The sequence below is a fragment of the Ranitomeya variabilis genome, chromosome 1, assembly GCF_051348905.1.
Source record: "Ranitomeya variabilis isolate aRanVar5 chromosome 1, aRanVar5.hap1, whole genome shotgun sequence".
NCBI classification, from domain to species: Eukaryota; Metazoa; Chordata; class Amphibia; order Anura; family Dendrobatidae; genus Ranitomeya; species Ranitomeya variabilis.
Genome location: NC_135232.1, coordinates 827380549 through 827392808, shown reverse-complemented (window position 1 = coordinate 827392808; position 12260 = coordinate 827380549). Strand labels below are relative to the sequence as shown.

The window sequence follows — 12260 nt, the reverse complement described above, 5'->3', positions numbered from 1 at the left end:
GTGCAGGATGTCTGGAAGGTGAAGCTTCAACCCATGCTTGCAGTGGACAAAAAGAAGTCAGAGAAGGATGCAAACTTTTGGAAAGGTGTCTGGGGGGATCATTTTAGTATCGTGCAGTAGTTTTACATTTGCCTGTGGTGTTAAGGATCTGTAGAGTATAGCAACCCTGTAGACTCACATTTGAGAGAGAGTTAATTAATAGCTCTGGTGGGTTATATGACCATAGTGTAGAAGTGCACAACCTTTCTTGAAGTGGTGTTGTAATCCGAGGTATATACCAATTTGCCCCCCATGTGGGGGATACAATTTCCAAAACTTCCATTCTTGTAGACAAGTGGGGCTTTCTACTCCACTACTTAGAACTGAAAAAAATGAGTCAAGATGACCGTTCAGAGGTGTCAGAGATAGTTGGGGGCTGCACAAAATGCTATTGCATTGCCCCCAGGCAACAGATTGTGCACCCCTGCCTTAGTGGGTTTATTTTAATAATTCTAAAAACTTACCCACAATGTCACATGTATTTCTTATATGGGTGCCTGTTATGGTTCTCAATGGCAAGAGAACATAGCCCAGCAAACATACGAACTAGCTCTTGGAAGGATGGAAACTAAACTGACCATGAACTAAACCTGCCGCACAACTAACAGTAGCCGGGTAGCGTAGCCTGCGTTTTATCCCTAGACGCCCAGCGCCGGCCGGAGGACTAACTAATCCTGGCAGAGGAAAATATAGTCCTGGCTCACCTCTAGAGAAATTTCCCCGAAAGGCAGACAGAGGCCCCCACAAATATTGGCGGTGATTTTAGATGAAATGACAAACGTAGTATGAAAATAGGTTTAGCAAAATTGAGGTCCGCTTACTAGATAGCAGGAAGACAGAAAGGGCACTTTCATGGTCAGCTGAAAACCCTATCAAAATACCATCCTGAAATTACTTTAAGACTCTAGTATTAACTCATAACATCAGAGTGGCAATTTCAGATCACAAGAGCTTTCCAGACACAGAAACGAAACTACAGCTGTGAACTGGAACAAAATGCAAAAACAAACAAGGACTAAGTCCAACTTAGCTGGGAGTTGTCTAGCAGCAGGAACATGCACAGAAAGGCTTCTGATTACAATGTTGACCGGCATGGAAGTGACAGAGGAGCAAGGCTAAATAGCGACTCCCACATCCTGATGGAAACAGGTGAACAGAGAGGATGATGCACACCAGTTCAATTCCACCAGTGGCCACCGGGGGAGCCCAAAATCCAATTTCACAACAGTACCCCCCCCTCAAGGAGGGGGCACCGAACCCTCACCAGAACCACCAGGGCGATCAGGATGAGCCCTATGAAAGGCACGGACCAAATCGGAGGCATGAACATCAGAGGCAGTCACCCAAGAATTATCCTCCTGACCGTATCCCTTCCATTTGACCAGATACTGGAGTTTCCGTCTGGAAACACGGGAGTCCAAGATTTTTTCCACAACGTACTCCAACTCGCCCTCAACCAACACCGGAGCAGGAGGCTCAACGGAAGGCACAACCGGTACCTCATACCTGCGCAATAATGACCGATGAAAAACATTATGAATAGAAAAAGATGCAGGGAGGTCCAAACGGAAGGACACAGGGTTAAGAATCTCCAATATCTTGTACAGGCCGATGAACCGAGGCTTAAACTTGGGAGAAGAAACCCTCATAGGGACAAAACGAGAAGACAACCACACCAAGTCCCCAACACAAAGCCGAGGACCAACCCGACGCCGGCGGTTGGCAAAAAGCTGAGTCTTCTCCTGGGACAACTTCAAATTGTCCACTACCTGCCCCCAAATCTGATGCAACCTCTCCACCACAGCATCCACTCCAGGACAATCCGAAGATTCCACCTGACCAGAAGAAAATCGAGGATGAAACCCCGAATTACAGAAAAAGGGAGACACCAAGGTGGCAGAACTGGCCCGATTATTGAGGGCAAACTCCGCTAAAGGCAAAAAAGCAACCCAATCATCCTGATCTGCAGACACAAAACACCTCAAATATGTCTCCAAGGTCTGATTCGTCCGCTCGGTCTGGCCATTAGTCTGAGGATGGAAAGCAGACGAGAAAGACAAATCTATGCCCATCCTAGCACAGAATGCTCGCCAAAATCTAGACACGAATTGGGTACCTCTGTCAGAAACGATATTCTCCGGAATACCATGCAAACGGACCACATTTTGAAAAAACAGAGGAACCAACTCGGAAGAAGAAGGCAACTTAGGCAGGGGAACCAAATGGACCATCTTAGAGAAACGATCACACACCACCCAGATGACAGACATCTTCTGAGAAACAGGAAGATCCGAAATAAAATCCATCGAGATGTGCGTCCAGGGCCTCTTCGGGATAGGCAAGGGCAACAACAATCCACTAGCCCGAGAACAACAAGGCTTGGCCCGAGCACAAACGTCACAAGACTGCACGAAGCCTCGCACATCTCGAGACAGGGAAGGCCACCAGAAGGACCTTGCCACCAAATCCCTGGTACCAAAGATTCCAGGATGACCTGCCAACGCAGAAGAATGAACCTCAGAAATGACTTTACTGGTCCAATCATCAGGAACAAACAGTCTACCAGGTGGGCAACGATCAGGTCTATCCGCCTGAAACTCCTGCAAGGCCCGCCGCAGGTCTGGAGAAACGGCAGACAATATCACTCCATCCTTAAGGATACCTGTAGGTTCAGAATTACCAGGGGAGTCAGGCTCAAAACTCCTAGAAAGGGCATCCGCCTTAACATTCTTAGAACCCGGCAGGTAGGACACCACAAAATTAAACCGAGAGAAAAACAACGACCAGCGCGCCTGTCTAGGATTCAGGCGTCTGGCGGACTCAAGATAAATTAGATTTTTGTGGTCAGTCAATACCACCACCTGATGTCTAGCCCCCTCAAGCCAATGACGCCACTCCTCAAAAGCCCACTTCATGGCCAAAAGCTCCCGATTCCCAACATCATAATTCCGCTCGGCGGGCGAAAATTTACGCGAGAAAAAAGCACAAGGTCTCATCACGGAGCAATCGGAACTTCTCTGCGACAAAACCGCCCCAGCTCCGATTTCAGAAGCGTCGACCTCAACCTGAAAAGGAAGAGCAACATCAGGCTGACGCAACACAGGGGCGGAAGAAAAGCGGCGCTTAAGCTCCCGAAAGGCCTCCACAGCAGCAGGGGACCAATCAGCAACATCAGCACCCTTCTTAGTCAAATCAGTCAATGGTTTAACAACATCAGAAAAACCAGCAATAAATCGACGATAAAAGTTAGCAAAGCCCAAAAATTTCTGAAGACTCTTAAGAGAAGAGGGTTGCGTCCAATCACAAATAGCCTGAACCTTGACAGGATCCATCTCGATGGAAGAGGGGGAAAAAATATATCCCAAAAAGGAAATCTTTTGAACCCCAAAAACGCACTTAGAACCCTTCACACACAAGGAATTAGACCGCAAAACCTGAAAAACCCTCCTGACCTGCTGGACATGAGAGTCCCAGTCATCCGAAAAAATCAAAATATCATCCAGATACACAATCATAAATTTATCCAAATAATCACGGAAAATGTCATGCATAAAGGACTGAAAGACTGAAGGGGCATTTGAAAGACCAAAAGGCATCACCAAATACTCAAAGTGGCCCTCGGGCGTATTAAATGCGGTTTTCCACTCATCCCCCTGCTTAATTCGCACCAAATTATACGCCCCACGAAGATCTATCTTAGAGAACCACTTGGCCCCCTTTATGCGAGCAAACAAATCAGTCAGCAGTGGCAACGGATATTGATATTTAACCGTGATTTTATTCAAAAGCCGATAATCAATGCACGGCCTCAAAGAGCCATCTTTCTTAGCCACAAAGAAAAAACCGGCTCCTAAGGGAGATGACGAAGGACGAATATGTCCCTTTTCCAAGGACTCCTTTATATATTCTCGCATAGCAGCATGTTCAGGCACAGACAGATTAAATAAACGACCCTTAGGGTATTTACTACCCGGAATCAAATCTATGGCACAATCGCACTCCCGGTGCGGAGGTAATGAACCAAGCTTAGGTTCTTCAAAAACGTCACGATATTCAGTCAAGAATTCAGGAATCTCAGAGGGAATAGATGATGAAATGGAAACCACAGGTACGTCCCCATGCGTCCCCTTACATCCCCAGCTTAACACAGACATAGCTTTCCAGTCAAGGACTGGGTTATGAGATTGCAGCCATGGCAATCCAAGCACCAACACATCATGTAGGTTATACAGCACAAGAAAGCGAATAATCTCCTGGTGATCCGGATTAATCCGCATAGTTACTTGTGTCCAGTATTGTGGTTTATTGCTAGCCAATGGGGTGGAGTCAATCCCCTTCAGGGGTATAGGAGTTTCAAGAGGCTCCAAATCATACCCACAGCGTTTGGCAAAGGACCAATCCATAAGACTCAAAGCGGCGCCAGAGTCGACATAGGCATCCGCGGTAATAGATGATAAAGAACAAATCAGGGTCACAGATAGAATAAACTTAGACTGTAAAGTGCCAATTGAAACAGACTTATCAAGCTTCTTAGTACGCTTAGAGCATGCTGATATAACATGAGTTAAATCACCGCAATAGAAGCACAACCCATTTTTTCGTCTAAAATTCTGCCGTTCACTTCTGGACAGAATTCTATCACATTGCATATTCTCTGGCGTCTTCTCAGTAGACACCGCCAAATGGTGCACAGGTTTGCGCTCCCGCAGACGCCTATCGATCTGGATAGCCATTGTCATGGACTCATTCAGACCCGCAGGCACAGGGAACCCCACCATAACATCCTTAATGGCATCAGAGAGACCCTCTCTGAAATTCGCCGCCAGGGCGCACTCATTCCACTGAGTAAGCACAGCCCATTTACGGAATTTCTGGCAGTATATTTCAGCTTCGTCTTGCCCCTGAGATAGGGACATCAAGGCCTTTTCCGCCTGAAGTTCTAACTGAGGTTCCTCATAAAGCAACCCCAAGGCCAGAAAAAACGCATCCACATTGAGCAACGCAGGATCCCCTGGAGCCAATGCAAAAGCCCAATCCTGAGGGTCGCCCCGGAGCAGAGAAATCACAATCCTGACCTGCTGAGCAGGATCTCCAGCAGAGCGAGATTTCAGGGACAAAAACAACTTGCAATTATTTTTGAAATTTTGAAAGCAAGATCTATTCCCCGAGAAAAATTCAGGCAAAGGAATTCTAGGTTCAGATATAGGAACATGAACAACAAAATCTTGTAAGTTTTGAACTTTCGTGGTGAGATTATTCAAACCTGCAGCTAAACTCTGAATATCCATTTTAAACAGGTGAACACACAGCCATTCCAGGATTAGAAGGAGAGAGAGAGAGAAAGGCTGCAATATAGGCAGACTTGCAAGAGATTCAATTACAAGCAACCTCAGAACTGAGAAAAAAAAAAAAAAAAATCTTCAGCAGACTTCTCTTTTCTCTCCTTTCTCTGTCAATTAATTTAACCCTTTTGGGCCGGTCAAACTGTTATGGTTCTCAATGGCAAGAGAACATAGCCCAGCAAACATACGAACTAGCTCTTGGAAGGATGGAAACTAAACTGACCATGAACTAAACCTGCCGCACAACTAACAGTAGCCGGGTAGCGTAGCCTGCGTTTTATCCCTAGACGCCCAGCGCCGGCCGGAGGACTAACTAATCCTGGCAGAGGAAAATATAGTCCTGGCTCACCTCTAGAGAAATTTCCCCGAAAGGCAGACAGAGGCCCCCACAAATATTGGCGGTGATTTTAGATGAAATGACAAACGTAGTATGAAAATAGGTTTAGCAAAATTGAGGTCCGCTTACTAGATAGCAGGAAGACAGAAAGGGCACTTTCATGGTCAGCTGAAAACCCTATCAAAATACCATCCTGAAATTACTTTAAGACTCTAGTATTAACTCATAACATCAGAGTGGCAATTTCAGATCACAAGAGCTTTCCAGACACAGAAACGAAACTACAGCTGTGAACTGGAACAAAATGCAAAAACAAACAAGGACTAAGTCCAACTTAGCTGGGAGTTGTCTAGAAGCAGGAACATGCACAGAAAGGCTTCTGATTACAATGTTGACCGGCATGGAAGTGACAGAGGAGCAAGGCTAAATAGCGACTCCCACATCCTGATGGAAACAGGTGAACAGAGAGGATGATGCACACCAGTTCAATTCCACCAGTGGCCACCGGGGGAGCCCAAAATCCAATTTCACAACAGGTGCCCAATAGACTAGATTAAAGTCAAACTGGGTTAAAAAAGATTTTGACTTTTCTCATCGTACCTACACTTCCTTGTATATATATGTATTTCTACACCAATGCTCAGTATACGGCAGTATTTCCCTAAAAATAAGATGGACACCTCAACACCTCAATGTAACCTACGTCGAGTGAGTATATCATGTGTCGCAGGTGCAATGGGTCAGCATTGCAATGTGGTTTCTTTTTTTTTTTTTTTAATCAAATAATTTTTATTGAAAAACTCCAATTACAGATTTTCCATCTTTCAAGTAACATGAATGACATAATAATTCCATAGTATAAAACATAGACAAAGTATCCCAACTTCAATTCCCTAGCCCACCCTAAACCCAAATCCCAACATTCCAGAGAGGACAATTTTTAGAGCAGTTCTAGAATAACAGAGTATAACATTTGTCAAAGTTGGGAGTAGGAGGAAAAAAAGAGGACGAACAGTTAAGGCATCGCATCGTAAATGCATATGATGTAGGAATGTAGACAGATAGGCCCATTTTGGAATGGGTGTACGGAGTGAAATTGGTAACGGATCCCTGTATATGTATACTGGATTAATTTGAAGATGGAGTGGATCCCGACTTGCCCCTATTCATAGGTATCCCTCATATCTTATGCAATGTGGTTTCTAATTATCAAGGCAACCGCAATGCAAATGTTAACATAGCCTTATAGCTTTTTCTTACACTAATTATATATATGGGTATCAGAAACATACATTGTCAGTGATGCTAGGAAAAGGCATATTGACATTACTTTTGAAGGTCAAATACATAGTCGCCATCATGCTGAGTGCCAGCTCACTCTGAAGTTATTACATAAAAATGGGCATTACATGGCATGGATTAGAGCTCATATAAATCACAGCTGGGACTGTCAGAACTTGTGTACAATGCTGCCGCATGGTAAATTCAGATTTCAAGGCAACAGTTTGCTGTACTTCTTTTATAATATTCAAGGTTGCTTAGTCTCTCGACCCTTCTAAAATAATTCTGTATACTCTTCTGGAACACTATATGGTCCTGGAACATCCCAGTAGTTAATAGCACGCACTCTGTAAGATCCAGACACTTTGCCACTTTCTGAAAAGAAAAAAGACAAAGTTGTTAGATATATGAACATGTCATTATAGGGTCATTATTCTAAAGGTCTATTTATATATTCTCCTATGGAGTATACCTTCCCTTGTAATCAGCCACTGATAAGAGGCAGTACTATTCATTAATAACGATCATCTACATTTAGGTGAAAATGTAGAAAAACATTGGAACCAGGGCTGTGGAGTTGGAGTCGTGGAAATTGAGGAGTCGGAGGTTTGGTTTACCGACTCCACAGCCCTGATTGGAACTAATAGTTGTACATGTATATAGGAAAAAATACCTTATGGACACACTGATCCGCAGCATTCGGGGAGTCACTGATAACTGGTTACAGAAATACCAATCACTTATTTTAAAAGAAAAGACGATTATCAGGGCACTCACCAACGCTTAACTTCGTTCCTTTATTATTGCAGTACCGTTAGAACGTGTACAAACAAGAACCTAAGGCTGTTTCGCACATCCCAGAGCCTTCACAAAGGTGTGAGACATTATAGATTGTAGACTCTTGTTTTTCCACGTTCAAATGTTACTGCAAAAATTAAGGCGCAAAGTTAAAGTGCAAGCATTGTTTTAATTTTTATTTTATAAATCAATAGTACATATGCAAGTAAGCAACTCTGTAACATTTTATTAGCCCTTGTTATTGTCTTTTCTCCCAACATACCGTAAGTGATGTACGTGACATGTGATGACATTGGTAACGCTTTTCTATAAGTTTTGTATATTAGATACAGTACAATGAACTTTTCAGTGGCTGTTGCTTATACAGCAGTAATATATTCCACAATCCTGTACAGTAATTATTCACATCAGTTGCTGTTCCCAATGAGGTTCACAATGTCATTTTTCAATCAAAGACACACAACCAAGGGTCAGTTTCACAGGAAGCAAATCACATAGCCGTATTTTTTTTTTGTTTTGTGAACAGTAACAATAGTACCAGAAGAAATTCAGGCACACACCAGGAAAACATACAAACTAGTTGTATGCCTTTAATTTATGTTTCTAAACATTCGGAAAGGGCCTCTGTATTACTGCATTATCACAATCTTTCCAGGCTATCATAACCGTTTTTGGGGTTTAGTGTGAGTTTTACCAATTTGCCTTTTTTTCTGTGTTTCTTTGGGTTATTCCGATACACACAAACGAAATGAACATGTGTATAAGAAAACGCGTAATTACAATAATTTTCTGGGAGAAATACTTCATTTTCTGAAGCAATTTCAAAGGTGCCAACACTTTGGCTATGACTGTATATACAGTTTTGCTACCTCACAACCTGGAATTTCACAGCTTGTTTTGAGTGTTTTCTTTTTTTTATTGAGAAGAAAACAACAAATAGGACAAAATAACTGAAAACTTCAGTGTGCATAACTATTCACCCCCTAAAATCAGTACTTTGTACAGCCTCCTTTTGTGGCAATTACAACTGAAGGTCATATTTGCATGAGTCTCTATGAGCTTTACACATCTTGCCACTGGAATTTTTGCCCATTCTTTATGGCAAAACTGCTCCAGCTCCTTCAGATTAGATGGCTTCCTCTGGTGAACAGCAATCTTCAACTCTGTCCACAGATTCTCAATTGGATTAAGGTCTGGGCTTTGACTAGGCCACTCCATACCATTTACACGTTTCCCTTTAAACCACTCAAGTGTTGCTTTAGCAGTATGCTTTGGGTCATTGCCTTCTTCGAAGGTGAACATCCGTCCGAGTCTCAAATCACTGACAGACTGAAACAGGTTTTGCTCAAGAATATTCCTGTATTTCACACCATCCATCTACCCCTCTACTCAGACCATTTTCCCTGTTCCTGCTGCAGAAAAACATCCCCACAGCATAATGCTGCCACCACCATGTTTCATTGTGGGTATGGTGTTCTTGGAGTGATGAGCTGTGTTAGTTTGGCGTCAAACATAGCATTTACCTTGGTGGCTAAAAAGTTCAATTTGGTCTCATCTGACGTCAGCACTTTAGGCCATACATTTGGGGAGTCTTCTACATGTCTTTTGGCAAACTCAAAACAAGCCTTCCAATTTTTGTGTGCGAGTAAAGGCTTTTTTTTTCTGCTCACTCTTCCATAAAGGCTACCTCTATAGAATGAACGGCTTATTGTGGCCATATGGGCAGATACTCTAGTCTGCAGCTATTTCAGAGATACCTTTGGTCTTATGTGCTGCCTCTCTGAATAATGTCCTCCTTGCCCGGGCTGAAGGTTTCGGTGGGCGATCCTCTCTTGGCAGGTTTGTTGTGGTAACATGTTCTTTCCATTTGATAATAATGGATTTGATGGTGCTGCAGTGGATCATCAAAGATTGGGATTTTTTTTTATAACCCAATCCTGACTTGTACTTCTTAACAAATTTGTCCCTGACTTGTTTGGTCTTCATGGTGTGGTTTGTTGAGTGTTACCTCTTGCTTAATGATGTTGCTGTGGCCTTTCACAAGAGGTGTGTATTGCACATAGGTGGACATCCTTTCACTAAGCATGTGACTTATAAAGGAAATTGCTTGCACCAGAAATTTATAGGGCCTTCATAGCAAATGCACATGCCAAGTTTTAGGTATTTGATCCCATATATGTTATTTATGCCTATACTTTTCTCACTTCACCAACTTAGACTATTTAGTGCTGATGCATCACACACAAATTGGATAACAAAAATATTTAAACACAGGTGGAAACCCCCAACAAGGTACCTCATTTTGGAAACTAAACCACTGCAGGAACTTATCTAGATGTGTAGTGAGCACCACCAAGTGCTTCACAGAAGTTTATAGAGTAGAGCCATGAAAAAAATAAATCACATTTTTCCCACAAAAAATTATCTCAAAACGTTTATGGGTCATGGCCATTCGGAACAGTGGAGTGTTATACAAAACATCAACACTCCAATATTGCCGAAGTTATGGCTTCCTCAGTAGTCCCATGTGAAGGACAAGGCCCCAAAACATCATAATTTCTACTGCATCTACAGGAGTCCAGTTAGAAAATGATGACAGGTTGTTTTGTGTCAAAAATTGCTGGGTGTACAAATTTGTTTACAAAAAGTCTTTCTGTGAGGCCAGTGGTGTCAAATTTGATTCCTGATTTGGCCACAAAATCAGGAATCAGTGGCTCATAGTGTTCGGGGGGTGAGGTCCATACAGGGTTAGAAATGGTGGGCGCTGGTGCAGTTTCTGTTCTGGGGAGTCTCTGTGGTGATTCGGTGTCAATGGAGGAAGAGGATGAGGAGGAAAAATAAAGGAAGGTGGGATCCTCTCCCTCAAAGTCAGTGTCGACGGCAATGAAAGCGTACACCTCCTCCACTGAATACCAGGTTTGGGACGAGCTGGACTTTTTTTTTTACGTACGGTATGTGATGTTTGTGTGAATACCAAATTTTATTTGTGTGTATGTGAATGCTTGGTGTAAACTTTTATCATTTTTCTAAATAAAAAAAAGAAAAAGCAACTGGGGGTGGTTAGTGATGTGCATCAGTGATCAGCGCTCAATGGCTGTAGGACAGGCACACGGATGTGGTGCAAAAATGGGATAAAAAAATAGACAGAAAAAAGTCCTTGCCAAAAATGAGCACTGGTGCTAATCAGTGTTGTATGTCTGATCAGTGGCTCAGCGGCCGTAGGATGCACACACAGAGTGGTGCAAAGGGTGGAGACAAAATAGTGAAAAAAAAAAAGCTGTGGAAAACAGCGAGCATGAGTGCGGACCAGTGATTTGTATCACTGATAAACGCTTGGTGGCTGCTGGATGCACGCAAGGAGGTGATGCAAAGGGGAAGGGGGAGAAAAATTAACAGGGAAAAAAGTCCTAGAAAACAGTGAGCACGGATGTTGATCAGTGATTTGCATTGCTGATCAGCGCTCGGCCGCTGCACAATGCATGAAAAAGAAAAAACTGCCAAAAATCGAGCAATCAAGTACTGATCAGTGCTTGGCGGCAGAGGAAAGGTTGGAGAGGGGGGATAGAGGTGCAAGGGAGCGAAAAGGGGGGTGATGGGGTTTGGGGTGGATGAGGAGAGATCAGGCAAGGATCAGGAATCAGGATCTCTTCTTACTTCTTTCTTCAGCAAAAGCAGGAGAACAGGCAGCAGCAGGATTTGTGATATCACAGGCTTTTGTGGCACCACAAGGCCCAGCACAGCGCACAGTCGGAACTGCATTCAATTATCTTGTTGTCAGTATTCCGGGTTTTCTAAGTCACCTTGTGAATGATTTTGCCCTTTGTTAAGATGGAATTTGCTATTTTTGTCTGCCCTACTTCCTGTTTGTTTGTTTAAAACCCGGGTCAGGTGTCAGCCTCTTTGCTGGAGTATTCTGATTCTGTTCTCCTTCAGCTCAGCTGCTGGTTCTGAGTGTGTCTCTACCTCTGGCTCTGGACATTTCCTGCATTTGTAAGCTACACTCTCTAGGTTATCATTAGTCTGCTGACTTGGAACTTAACCCTCGCTTCACTCCTTCTGGTAAGAACTGTGTTTTTGGAACTTTGTTTCGGGACTTGTTTCGGGACGGTGTGTTGCTACTTAATCCTTCATTTACTCCCCCCGGTGGGAGCTGTTGGAAACAACCCCAGTATAATACTTTGATGTGAACCTGTTTCTGAACTTACCCGTGTTTATGCCACATTTGGGATCAACTTGAGAACTAGTTTCTGACTTACCGGTGTTCATGCCACACCTGGGATGAACTTGTGGACTTGTTCTGGACTTCCCTGTGTTTACTTCATACCTGGATTTGACTCTTTCTGTGCCGACAGTGTTTGGATCTGCACCACGTCACCCGTCACACTCACCTTGCTGAGGACTCTGCCTTAAGAACTCTGCCGATTTACTGTATATATTTCAAGGACTCGTTTCATTTCAGGACA

At 43.4% G+C, this 12260-nt stretch overlaps 1 protein-coding gene across 2 annotated transcripts in view; it reads right to left on the bottom strand.

Annotated features, from left to right (window-relative positions):
- Positions 1–6494: 6494 nt before the first annotated feature.
- Positions 6495–12260, bottom strand: part of IDUA (alpha-L-iduronidase) — a 175165-nt gene continuing 169399 nt past the window's right edge. For both annotated transcript variants that reach the window (XM_077275517.1, XM_077275520.1), the window contains exon 15: positions 6495–7374. In XM_077275517.1, the coding sequence (XP_077131632.1) occupies positions 7274–7374 (101 nt within the window). In that variant the 3' untranslated portion in view covers positions 6495–7273. The remainder of the gene's footprint in view (positions 7375–12260) is intronic.